Genomic DNA, 12,882 nt, shown 5'->3' with positions numbered 1-12,882 from the left:
GGCATTTTAAACAAATTTGAGAGTAATAAACTCATAAACCGTATAAAAAACTTCAATATGGCGTTCGCTGAATATGTCTATCCTTATTGGTTACGTAGAAAATTGCCAAATAAATCATAAATTTTGAGTTTTTATAAATATTCATAACTTATGTAAAAATTAACTTAGAACCTTCTTATTACATGGAATGCTGAGACTTATGGTGCTTAAATTACACCCTAAATTCCAAAGCAATTGGTCAAATAGTTTAAAAGTTATTTAATTTGTTTATCCAAAATTAATTTTTTTTGCAACACTGTAAGTCAGAAAATGATGAAGTTACAGTAATATTTTGGATAGTTTATGAAAGAAGAAAATTTACAGTAATAATTTAATTTAAAAAAAATGACAAAAAATAATTATAGATATTGCAAAATAATTTTGCAAAAACATGTGAATTAAAAAAATGGGGGGGCTAACTTTGTCCCTAAATGTCCTAGAATAGTTGTTTTTCTTTCTAAATGTGTATAAAAATTCAGTCTTTCTAAATATGAAAATATAATTTTTCTACGGGTAACGGTTAAAAAGTTATTCTAATTGTTTATAAGTAAGCAAAAAATGGACATGTTTTTGCAAAATAATTTTACACTGTTTAAAATTATTTTTTGTCATTTATTTTTAATTAAGGTAATAGTATAAATGTTCTTCTTTCGTAAACTGTCCGAAGTATTATTGTAACCTCATAATTTTCTGACTTATAGTGTTGCAAAAAAAAATGAATTTGGGAAAAATAAATTAAATAACTTTTAAACTATTTGACCAATTGCTTTGAAATTTAAAATATCATTTAAGTACAAGAAGTCTCGGCATTCAGCGTAATAAGAAGATTCTAAGTTAATTTTTACCTAAGTTACGAATATTTATAAAAACTCAATATTTATGATTTATTTTGCAATTTTCTAAGCAACCAATAAGGTTGGACATATTCAGCGAATGCCATATTGAAGTTTTTTATACGATTTATGAGTTTCTTACTCTCAAATTTGTTTAAAGTGCTTAACTTATTGGTAATAGACGAAAAAAGCGATAATTTACCGTTTTTCGATCTTCATTTGTTTATAACTATGTATATCATCAAAATCGGCTGCAGGAAACATATAGGTTAATAATATAGATGTCCATACTACTCAAAAAATTTGGTTTCGGCCTGGAGGGGGATGTGTCACGAGAAAAACCTTATTTCTCTGGACTAACAGTTTTTATAAATATTTGACGATTGAAAGTCATCACTTTGATAATTTTTAAAACATTAATTGTCATTAATGTCACTGAATGTATTTTTTCGTAGCAACGAAGGGCATCTGACGTAATATACTTAACGACGGGAGATTATCAAAAATTATCGATTTAATTCAGATTTCTGTAGCTTTCTATTGGTCAGAATCTCCTATGAATGAAATAATCGTGATAATCAGCCAATCTTGATTTTGACGTAAACACAAGATCAGCCCCATTATTAAAACCATGATTTACACAAGGATGAAATATAATAATACAGGGTGTTTCTTTAACAATTGTCCATATCGTAACTGGAGAAACCTTAGCACAAAATACGAAGATTTAACCCAAAACACTCAAATAAAATATTCTTCCTTACCGAGATACAGAGTGTTTTCTTACAAATATTCTAAAATTATTTTAGCCAATTGTTCAAGCACCTTTTAACATTTTTTGTTCAAATTTGACTCACAGTTTACACATGTTAGGGTACTTTAACTAGTCTTAAAAGATAGTCTTCCGCTGTTACCAGAGGCGTGCTGTAGGGATATATACTTCATTTTCGCCCCTTTCCCCCCTCACAATCTAGACCATTGTCGTAATAATCATTTCAGCATGTTTTTTGATTCATTGTTACTTTTTACATAAATATCATCCTTTTGTCTCATTGCGCTAAAGTGGCTAAAGTAAGTAGTTTTCAAGTTATTTGCGTTTAAAAATAATAGATCCCGTAAGACTACATATTATGTACATGTATGAACTACATTCATCATTCAATAAGATCATGACATAAATGTGTTTAAAATACATAATCTTATTGAATCCATTACATTATAACGCAAATAACTTGAAGACTACTTACTCTATCGCATTGAGACAACGGATGATATTTACGTAAAAAGTAACAAAGAATCAAAAAAACATGCTGAAATGATTATTTCGACAGTGGCGTAGATTTTAAGGGGAGAAAAGGGGCGAAAAGGAAGGATATATTCCTACAGCACGCCTCTGGTAACAGCGGAAAACTTTAAGACTAGTTAAGGCCATCGGTACATAATTCGCAAATATTTTACGGGTATCCCTACTTTATCTGTCTTTACACGGCAAATTACGTGTAGTAAAATTCACACTGGTATGGATATGTAAACATTACTAGAATGTCATTCTACTTGAAAATGTCACCATTAATTTAAAGAGATGGCTTTGGAATGTTCTTGGATAACTGTTATTTTTATAATTGCAAATTATTAATTCAGTTAATAAATGTGATAATTTTTTAACCAACTATGTATTCAGTGATTGTAATAATTTATATGTACAACAAAAACTAATACTCAATCGAGAAAAGAGGAAAAGCGTTTAAGTGATTTTTTAATAATATATTGTTACTATGGAACGCTTACAATTTTGAACATCTTTAACAACAAAACACTTGAATCACAGAATATATTATCCTGATGTATTCTCTGCTTGGATATTCCACAAATAATACATAATAAATAACTTTTTATTAAGTTCACGTCTTAAATCAATTATTTATCAAATAATACACTATATATCAATATTATTTAATCAACAACTCTAAATATTCCCGATGTCATGTCAAATATTTAAAATTGTCACTGATTGTCACTGTCTGACTGACAGTATGCTGACAATATTCTATTCGACTGAGTGCGTTGTATGACAAGATAGATTTGGAAATATTACCACGGACATTGTGTTCATTTTCTTCAAATTCTGAAAAAACCAATAAATATTTTTGAAAAATTTAAACTCAGAATGAAAGACTATGTTATTACTGAGGGCTGAAAGTCCCTTAGAATAAATAAAAAGTTTATTTTGAATGAGATATTTTAAATTAAATATCACACTAAATTTTCTCTTAGTTTTTCACCCCTGTAACTTATTAGAATAAACATAGAAGTTCTCAGGGACTTTCGGCCCTCTCTAATAACTTAATCTTTCATTCTCCGTTTAAATTTTTCAAAAATACTTATTAATTTTCTCAGGATTCGAAAAAAATTAATCCCCATTTGAATAGCATTGCAGCCGAAAATACGTACCCATCCTCTTAAAGTACCTTAACATGTTTAAACTGTGTGTCAAGTTTGAACAAAAAATATTAAAAGGTGCTTTAACGATGGGCTAAAATCATTTTAGAACATTTGTAATAAAACACTCTGTATCTCGGTAAGGAGGAATATTTTATTTAAGTGTTTTGGGTTAAATCTTCATATTTTGTGCTAAGGTTTCTCCAGTTACGATATTATATGGACAATTGTTAATCAAACCCTGTAGGTATATCTCTTTCCCTCAGTATTGGCATGTATCGGTGTGTATTATATCAGTATGGATTTTATACTCTCGAACTCTCGTCCTGCCAAATCCGTTTTATTCCATCTTTACCAAAAATCCACGTTTCACCTAAATACATAAATGAAGCGTGTTATTTTTTAAAATTATTAGTTATAATTTCTGAAAAACTCTTATTTTATCATATTGACAATTTTGGAAAATACCTCACATTTATTTACTGTTCTAATGTTATGGCAAAGCTGTGGGATTTTGACGTCAGAAGTCTTGAATGACGTAAGAGCATTTTTGTAGTAAAAAAAGTGTAGGTACAATCAGTTCCAGGCGGTTTTTTGTTTTCCAATTCTGTTCTTCATGTTCTTCTGTTTTCACGTTAGTATAAATTAATTATAATGATATTAATTATATAAACAGCGAGTTTATCAGAATTTTTAATTACAATGTCAATTGAAGATCAAGACCTTTGACAAATATGCATTAATTAAACGAAATATTTTATTTAAAAATAATTAATCTTCTTGTTAATAACATACATGATTTCAATAAACAAATTTTAGTATAGACATAGAACAATAATAATTCGCATATTTCGGACACAAGTATCCTGTGTTTTTTGTAATATTTGATACTTTTTATATTTTCCTTGCTAGATTAGTCCATTGAACAGTTACACTTAGGTTGCATTTTTAGGAGGGCACAATTTTATTGTATTATATATATTATTTTTTTTAAACGCTTTTCTTTAGTTCAATCGTTTGGGTCAAATCTTTAGACGTTAATTTGACTGCCTTCTCTTCAATGCAAATGAACGAAAACTTGCAGACATATGTATTCTCGGGAACAATACACAAATAGTCAATAAATTTTTTTTTGCATATTTATTTTTTAAATAATTTTTTTTTAATGGAAATGCTTAAATTCTCTTGTTTTTTTATAATGAAGAGACCTGAAACTTTTAAAGATTGTAGCTAATTATATGAATTATACATAATTTCACTTTTTTACGTTTATTGTTTACGTTATGATTCGTAAATAAACAATAAAGTTTCAAATTTATTGCCGATTCCGACTACTTTTCTTTATGTTTGTACATCATATGTTTTATACATATATTTTAATAAACATGACTATTTATTTTAATGTTTGAAAAGTGTAAGACTAAAAAGTAAAAAATAAAAAAATATGAAAAAAAAAATTAAGAAACGCTTTTCTTTAGTTACGAGTGACGAAAATTAAAAATATTTAAAAAAATCAACTAAAAAGCAAAAAATAAAAAAATTCAAACTCGAAGGATTATTCGAAAATAACTGTTAGACAGATTAAATATACAAAAATCTGACACATTCGTTAAAAAATTGAAAAAATAAAACACATTCGTTAAAGAAAAGCGTGGGGCGAAAACCGTTTAGTCGATGAAGACCACAAACCATACATACTCATAGACGTTTCACGTAAATTGTCAAGGTCAAGACAGCAAGTTAGTTACCATTCCAATCCAGAGATGTCGCTGTCAGTCAATTCTCTTGTCATATTTAACAACTGACAGTTGACAATTAAATTAATTTGTTATTTACATGTTAATTTTACACTTCGTTTAAAACAGTTTGTGGCTTAATTATTTTATTATAGTGGTGTTACGTTTTTAATTAGGTTTAATCAAAATTTTAATCAATTGTATTAACCTCCTCTCCGTTTTAATGAGTAGAATTTTTAGTTAACATTGATCATCCCGTGTTGTGTTTCTCCACATTTAAAAAAACAATATAATAGATCCTGAAACAGTTTCCTGAAAAATTTCTTGCCGGAACATTGAAAAAATCGCGAAAAAAGCGAAAAATTTCAGCTCTTTCCACTTTTTTGCTCAAATCTTGAAAACTATTAACTTTTAGTAAATGATCTGTTAACAGAAATTAAAGTACTTAAAATTATTTACAAATATCACTATTTACTTTGTTTTTCAGACGAACCGTTCGGTCTAAAGTACAAGTTGAAAATTGCCAATTTTTACCGGTCTCAGCAAAACCCACTTTTTACATTCCAAAACTTTATTTTTTATTAGAATGCTGTCATGTGATAAATTTCTCCTAGTTTTCTGTACAAATAATAAATGTTAGTTCATAGGTATGGTATGTCTCTTGTGACAGCTTCCATGAGTCCATTCCGTCCTAAGAGGCTGGGGATGTCTCTGCTTTTCCCTTAGAGCCACAGAAGATCAGGCACAGATGGAGTCACAGTTTCAGTTGGTGTGAACATTTCCTTCGGATCTGTTATCTTGATTTCTGATTCACTGAATCATTAAGCGGCCTCAGGAATATTTTAAAATTATAAACAACTTTTGGCTTATAAACAAATAGAATATCTCGGGAAACATTAAATTAAATTAAATCATGAAAACCATATTGGAGAGAAAGCAGCATGACTCTTCTTTTAAAGGAGAAAACGTTTAATTGTAATAAGTGATTCCTGAGATACAATCGGTCAAAGTTGACCGGCATTTACGGCAAAGATATAAACAACAGGATCATAATTTTTGAACTGTCACCTTTTTATTTTGGTCCTCTTTCTCAACATCAATTTTCATATCTTTAAAGTACTCATAACATATATTATTATAATAAATACTATCGATATTACGAGTGAAAATTGCCAAAAATAGCAAAATTCCAATCAAAAATTATGTTGGAGAAAATGTAATCTCAAAGTTCAAAATCGGTATACGTTAAAAAAATGCATTTTTTCGGCTTCCCATCGAGCAATTTTCTTCATTCTTTTTTTGTTTCCAAGTAACTCCAGTAGAGCCATCTAAATAACGCATTATTAAATGTCAAAGTTACTTTTGTTTTGTTATAATAAATTTATTTATTTATTTTAACAAAATTTTTTAATTTGTTTAAATAAAGACTGTTTAAATAATTATACACTTTTCAAATGAGAATATTTGTATTTTTAATGTTAAAAGGTGTACTTGTAGTAAGTTTATCTAAAAAAAGTTTACAACTGGAAAAAATATGTAGTTTTCTTTTCTTATAAATAAATTAATCTATTATAATAAAACAAGAGCAAGTTTGACATTTAATGATGTGTTAGTTAGATGGCCCTACTCGTGTTACTTGGGAACAAAAAAAAAAAGGAGAAAATTGCTCCATGGGAAGCCGAGAAAATGCATTTTTTAACCTATACCGATTTTGAACTTTGAGATTACATTTTCTCCAACCTAATTTTTGATTGGAATTTTTATATTTTTGGCAATTTTCACTCGTAATACCGATAGTTTTTATTATAATAATATATGTTGGTTCCCCCACTGTTAGCAACACCATGTCTGGACCCAATTCTTCCAGTAATCTTACTACTTCATATGCAACTGCTACTATGACTAAACAACGTCCGAAGTATCCCAAGAAGACCGAAACAATTTTATAATTAGTTGTACGTCTCTATAGTATCCAATGATTGTATATCCAATTTTTTTTCTTCATAATTTTTACCTAACGTTATTTAAGATTTAGAAATTAACTATTATAATAATTAGTTTTAAATCCTTATTGTAATTAATTATTGTATAACCAATATTGTTTGTGTCAATGGCCATTGCTGCCGAGACACATAGGTACATTTAAAGAAAAAAAAAATATATATATATGTTATGAGTATTTTAATGATATGAAAATTGGTGTGGAGAAAGAGGACAAAAATAAAAAGGTGAGGGTTCGAAAATTATGATCCTATTGTTTATATCTTTGCCGTAAATGCCGGTCAACTTTGATCGGTTGTATCTCAGGAATCACTCATCAAAATTAAACGTCTTTTCTTTTAAACGAAGCATCATGCCACTTTTTTTTTCAATACCGTTTTCACGATTTAATTTAATTTAAAATTTCCCGAGATATTCTATTTGTTTATAAGCCAAAAAATTGTTTATAATTTTAAAATATTCCTGAGGCCGTTTAAAAAGACCAATTTTAATTATATAAAGTACATTAGATAGGTACAGTGGCTCTATATACAAAAATCATAGTTATTCTTATGTATCATAATTATTGTGGTTATTATAGCGACCGTAAAATTTTAATTAACAATTCAAATGTTGCTAAATTGTTCATTCAATTTCCATCGGCTTCTGGAATTATAATCTACATAAAAAGAGCGTTTACATTACTAAGTTATTTAATTATTGATAAACAATTACTTATCTAAAATTTTAGTTGAAAATTAAAGATTTTGTTGGAAAAACCCGCATTTTCCGGCGAAAGTTTTCGTCGAAATAAATCGGGAAACACGTCTCTATGCAGAATTTAATTATGGTGAATTTTTATTTGGGTGTTTTTGGTGTAAATTTAAAATCTTTGGAGTTATAGAGCAATAATTGAAAAAAACACGATTTTCGGGCGCCATTTTGTTTATAAAAAAAGTAGCACACTATCTGCGGACTTTGCATACCTATATTATTAATATATACAATCATTAGATTCGATTCCAGCAATAAAATTGCTGGTAAATAACTTTTCCTTGTATTTTGCTAATTAGCCCAGAGTAGAGTATTGTATTGATTTCAGATAATGAGTATCGTATCGACATTCATATTGCTAAGGTATGTATTGTATCGGTATCGTACTGGTTTTCGATACGATATAAATACAATATCGATATTTTTATCGAATATCGTGAAACTCTAACTGCGGCTCTGTTTGCTCTATTCACTTGAACTTCCATTTCCGTTTCGAGCTTTCCGTAGCTAGATAGTGTGATGCCTAGATATTTAAACTCCATCACTTATTCTATTATCTGACCCTACAACACCAATTTACATCATATTGGATTCAGGGAATCTACCTATCTTATCCCATTGCCAGCTTCAATTGGGTGGGTTAGTTTTTTACTTTTACTTTTACTTTTATTTTGCTGTTGTTGATGTAGATTGTAGATGTTTTCGATCGTTTTAATTATTCCTGAGGTAGGTACATCTATTGAGCATAACATAACTAATGGATAACGTCCTTTAATTTAACACTGCCAAATGCTTTCTTACGATCCACGAAACATAAATATTCATTCATTCATTCGGTGGTTGAATTTATTGTATTATATTGATTTGTCAATAAATAACACTATATTGCGATTTCAGGTATTAACTGCATTCCCGACATCCCCATCGCGCTAAAGAAAGACTTTTTCCAAATCTACAAAGGACTCGCAGTAGAAGTAAAGCAACTCACTGGTGGTAATGTCACCCTCGACAAGTTAACCTTTACCCACTTTGAGAGGAAACATCGGGAAAATGGTACGGTATTAGATTCTTCAAACCTGGAAGACGTTAAGTACGCCAAAGAGAAGATCGTATTTATTTTACATGGATGGGCTAGTTCTGCCACTGTGGATTGGGTTTTGGAAATGAAAAATGCGTTCCTGGCCATTTATCCGAATAGTTCGGTGATTACAATTGATTGGAGTGGACCGGCATCACAGCCTTACTCAATATCTTCTATTAATACTTACGATGTTGGTGAGTTAAAAAGAGCTTATAACATAAAGGATTATTAATTCTATTTCTTAAATGTATTAATCTATTTTCTTTTCTTTATTTAGAGATGAATGTCGCATCAATCATAGGTTATTAGCGACTACATAAGATATATGTTATACATTGTGTAGTGATTTTTTTTATTGGCTTTAGGATTAGACCATGCGGCCAGAAACAAAGTACATACATAAACATAATATATCTTATCTAAACTATCTAATTAGTAATCTAAGTTAAGGTTATCTAAGTCTGACCAACGTTTTTGTTAAGAATAGATATAATAAACATTTTATTTTCAAAGTGAATTTTTGCTAAATTAATCTTAATAAAAATTTTGGGATAAGGACAAGGGTCACACTTGTGTAGTGATGTTGATTATAGTTACTTTCGAGTATTCGTTACAAATCGTTACTTTTGTATAAAGTAATCATTTACAGTATTCGTCACTTTGATTATTATGATTACTTTTGTATTTGAGTACCGGTAATCATATCGAGAATCGTATTTCTCAGTAGGTAGGTATTTTGTATTTTGTATAGGTATAGATATAGATCTAGATAAAAATATAGGATTCTTGCATTCGATCTTTGTTAATGACATACATTACATATTTTATCTCCATTATACCTCCCTCTGTTTCATCTTCTATCTTCTCCTCACCCTAACAGTGTGAGTCTCTGAGGCTCACACCCTTAAAACGCTTCATACAGATAACGATAATCGATAACACTCGTAAAATACCGGTCCCGTCCGTTACTCGCGGGATACGATTGGTAGAAAGTAATCAAGTGTACTGGTTGTAGATACAATAGTCGTTACTCGCTCTGATGCGATTGGTACGAAGTAATCAGAGTAATCAAAGTAATGATTTGCCTCTCTGTATAGTAATCGTTACTTTAATCGTTACTTTCGGTATTCGTAAGTAACGAGTACTTTGTAACGAATAGATACTTTTTCAACATCTCTACATTGTGATATATACAGACTGTTTAGTTTTAACTTAAATATACGGCCTATAAATGGCAACACTGCTTCCTCGTTGCCCACCTAATGCACTTGATTCGCGTCGATTCATTTAGTCATTCAAAAAATCTACGAGGAAAATAAAATTCCTGTAGCTGGCTGTATACCATAAATCACAAAAAATACAGGATCCTTTGTAAAAGGTATATTTAAAAGACCCCAATAAGGGTTACATCACAAAACAAAACGTTTTCGGATTAATAGGTAATCCATCATCAGTGGTAAGTAGGCCTAAGGCCCTAATATAGTAAGTATAACCTAATTAATAATAGACAATCTTATAAAAGTTGACTAAGGTTAAGAATTGACAGAGGCCATACTTACAATAGCATGCATGCGTGAGCCACCAAAAAGTTATGGGTAAGAACCCTTGAAAAGTTTTAAGATCTTAAATGATAGGTACTACATATTTTTATTAAAACAGATGGATGTTGCAAGTATTCCTGGATATAACCCAGGGCAACACAGGACTCTAACCCACGTGGATGTGATAGGCAAGGAATGAATCTCACATATTGAAAATTGAGTGTCAACTGAACTGAAAGGTGAAAGAACTTTAGAAGTATGTCAGTGACTCAGCCAACGAATTTAAAGTTTATGTTGATGTTGAAAATAAAACATTAACAAATATCCATATATTGGTGTTAGAAATATTTGAACATAAATGCAAAATTTTGAAATATGTGATGATTAAATATATGAACATGACAAATCATAAATAGGTAGGTACCTACTAGGAGTTACCTATGCAGTCAGCAACACATTAGGATCTTACAGAAGTAATAGACTTAAAATTATTAAAAAGGCCTTTTACGAAATACGTCTAGGATATCAGAATTTGTATAATATGTACATAAATGTACAATTCTAAGTTATTGATTAATGTGCGAGTGTTTTGATGACTGATAATTTGATCTAATTTGTTGAGTACATATAAACTTGACAAAATTGGAAATTGATGGTATATTTCGTTTGGCTGAAGAAATTTTGTTGTTATGTGCGAATGAGAATGATACTAAAAACACTGAGAGCTCAAGAGACTCAACCCCAAATCGCCCGAAAAGGAGAAGTGAGAAGAAATGAGACCGACATCAAAAGTGTGGTTTTCTTTCTCACTTCTACAGCAATTTAGACATACTTCTACATTATCCGTTTTATTTTCTACATTATTGATTATCTCCACATCCTTCCACCCTGATCCTTTACCCTTCTTCCTTATTCATCCATTCATTTTCGGGCGATTTGGGGTTGAGTCTCTTGGGTTATCAGTCTTATCAAGTGTTTTTAGTCTTAAGTTTATTGTATGACTTGGCTTTCGTTACAATTTTCTTTCACTTATTTCAATATGTGCATTGTTCCGTCCAGTTTCTCACTTTCAGGATTTTGGTGTCGCTCATGACCTGGACCTCCTATATCTCTCTGGGTGTTCCCCTTGGTCTTTTAGTTTCTGGGTTCCATTTGGTGACCTTCTTAATAAGTAGGTAATTTTACTTCTCTCTATGTGTCCTAGCCATCTCAGTCTCTGCGTTTTAGTAAATCTAACTATATCTTATCCCTTTATTATGCCTCTAATATAGTTCATGGTTTATCCTTCTTCTCATTTCTCCGTCTTCCATTCTTATAGAACCCATAGTTCTTTTGAGCAGTGGCGGCCCGTGAGGTAGTGCCATAGAGCCATGGCACTACCTTCCTAACTATGCAGAAGCATATTTTTTATTTTTAAAATCTTTTAATGCCTGTTAATTTTTTGTGATTATTTCTGTTTATCTTCATAAATTATATAAAATCTGGCAACTGTGCGCGTAGTACAATCGCTGCCGCTTACAGCGGAGATTATTCGGCTGGAGAATCTTGAGTCAAAATTGGTACTGGCACGGCTGAAAAGAGAAAGATTTTACGAGCATCCTATATAAGTGACAGAGAAAGAGCTATATTGGAATATTTAGTATACCTTAAATGAGAATCTGCCGGGCACGGTATCTATTTATTTTAAGTTTCTTTAAGTGCTGGCTTGTCGCTTTTGTTATGTGAATTTTCTGTTAAAGTTTTTGTATTTATAATATTATTATTAAACTTTTAGTGCATCATGATCGTGGGTGTAGTATAAATAATATTTTGATTATTTCTTAAGTTTAATTTATTAATTGACAATGAATCAGATTAGTATCTTAAAAAACTCTTTTGGTGGTTTTTCTTTATAAATTTTATAAGGTTTTGTGAAGCTTTCGAGTTAGCTTAAAGAGGTCACGACGAAAAAAATTCACAAAATAGAGGCATATTTAAGGAACTGGTCAATTTTAGCACCGAATTAGACAACGACTTAAAGGTTCATAAATATTTAAAGTTCCAGATCTTTCAAAGGTCTACCGTCGCCTGACATGTAATTGCTTCTAATTTATTTATGTCGGAGAAGTTTTCTACTTACAAGCGTCGCGGTCGGTTCTCCGAATCATTTTTTAATGAAACATGGAGACAATTTTAATTTTTAAACAAAACTCGGTTTAAAACTGAATTATAAGTAATGTATTAGTGAGACGACTTAAGTACTACCTCTGGGGCTATTCCGCTATGAGTTTTATTAAATGAGGAAGGTTTAAAGAGCACATTGGAAGAAACTATTAAACTTTTAAGCATTTTAATTACCATTCCTATATCAATATCTGAAGCAGAACGCTGTTTTTCGATGTTAAAACGAATTAAACCATTAGTTAAAAATACAATGAAAGAAGAACGACTTAGGTATGTTATCAGCAGAAAAGAATTTT

The 12,882-nt window shown here is 30.2% G+C and overlaps 1 protein-coding gene across 1 annotated transcript in view; it reads left to right on the top strand.

Moving 5' to 3' along the window:
• LOC126886704 (phospholipase A1 VesT1.02-like) overlaps positions 1-12,882 on the top strand; it is a 32,778-nt gene that overhangs the window by 6,520 nt on the left and 13,376 nt on the right. Inside the window, exon 2 of the mRNA XM_050653703.1 lies at positions 8,699-9,076. Within this exon, the coding sequence (XP_050509660.1) occupies positions 8,699-9,076 (378 nt within the window). The remainder of the gene's footprint in view (positions 1-8,698; positions 9,077-12,882) is intronic.

Source organism: Diabrotica virgifera, chromosome 6 (assembly GCF_917563875.1).
Source record: "Diabrotica virgifera virgifera chromosome 6, PGI_DIABVI_V3a".
NCBI classification, from domain to species: domain Eukaryota; kingdom Metazoa; phylum Arthropoda; class Insecta; order Coleoptera; family Chrysomelidae; genus Diabrotica; species Diabrotica virgifera.
Note: the sequence above shows the minus strand (reverse complement) of the source record. Positions and strands in the feature narration are given on the sequence as shown.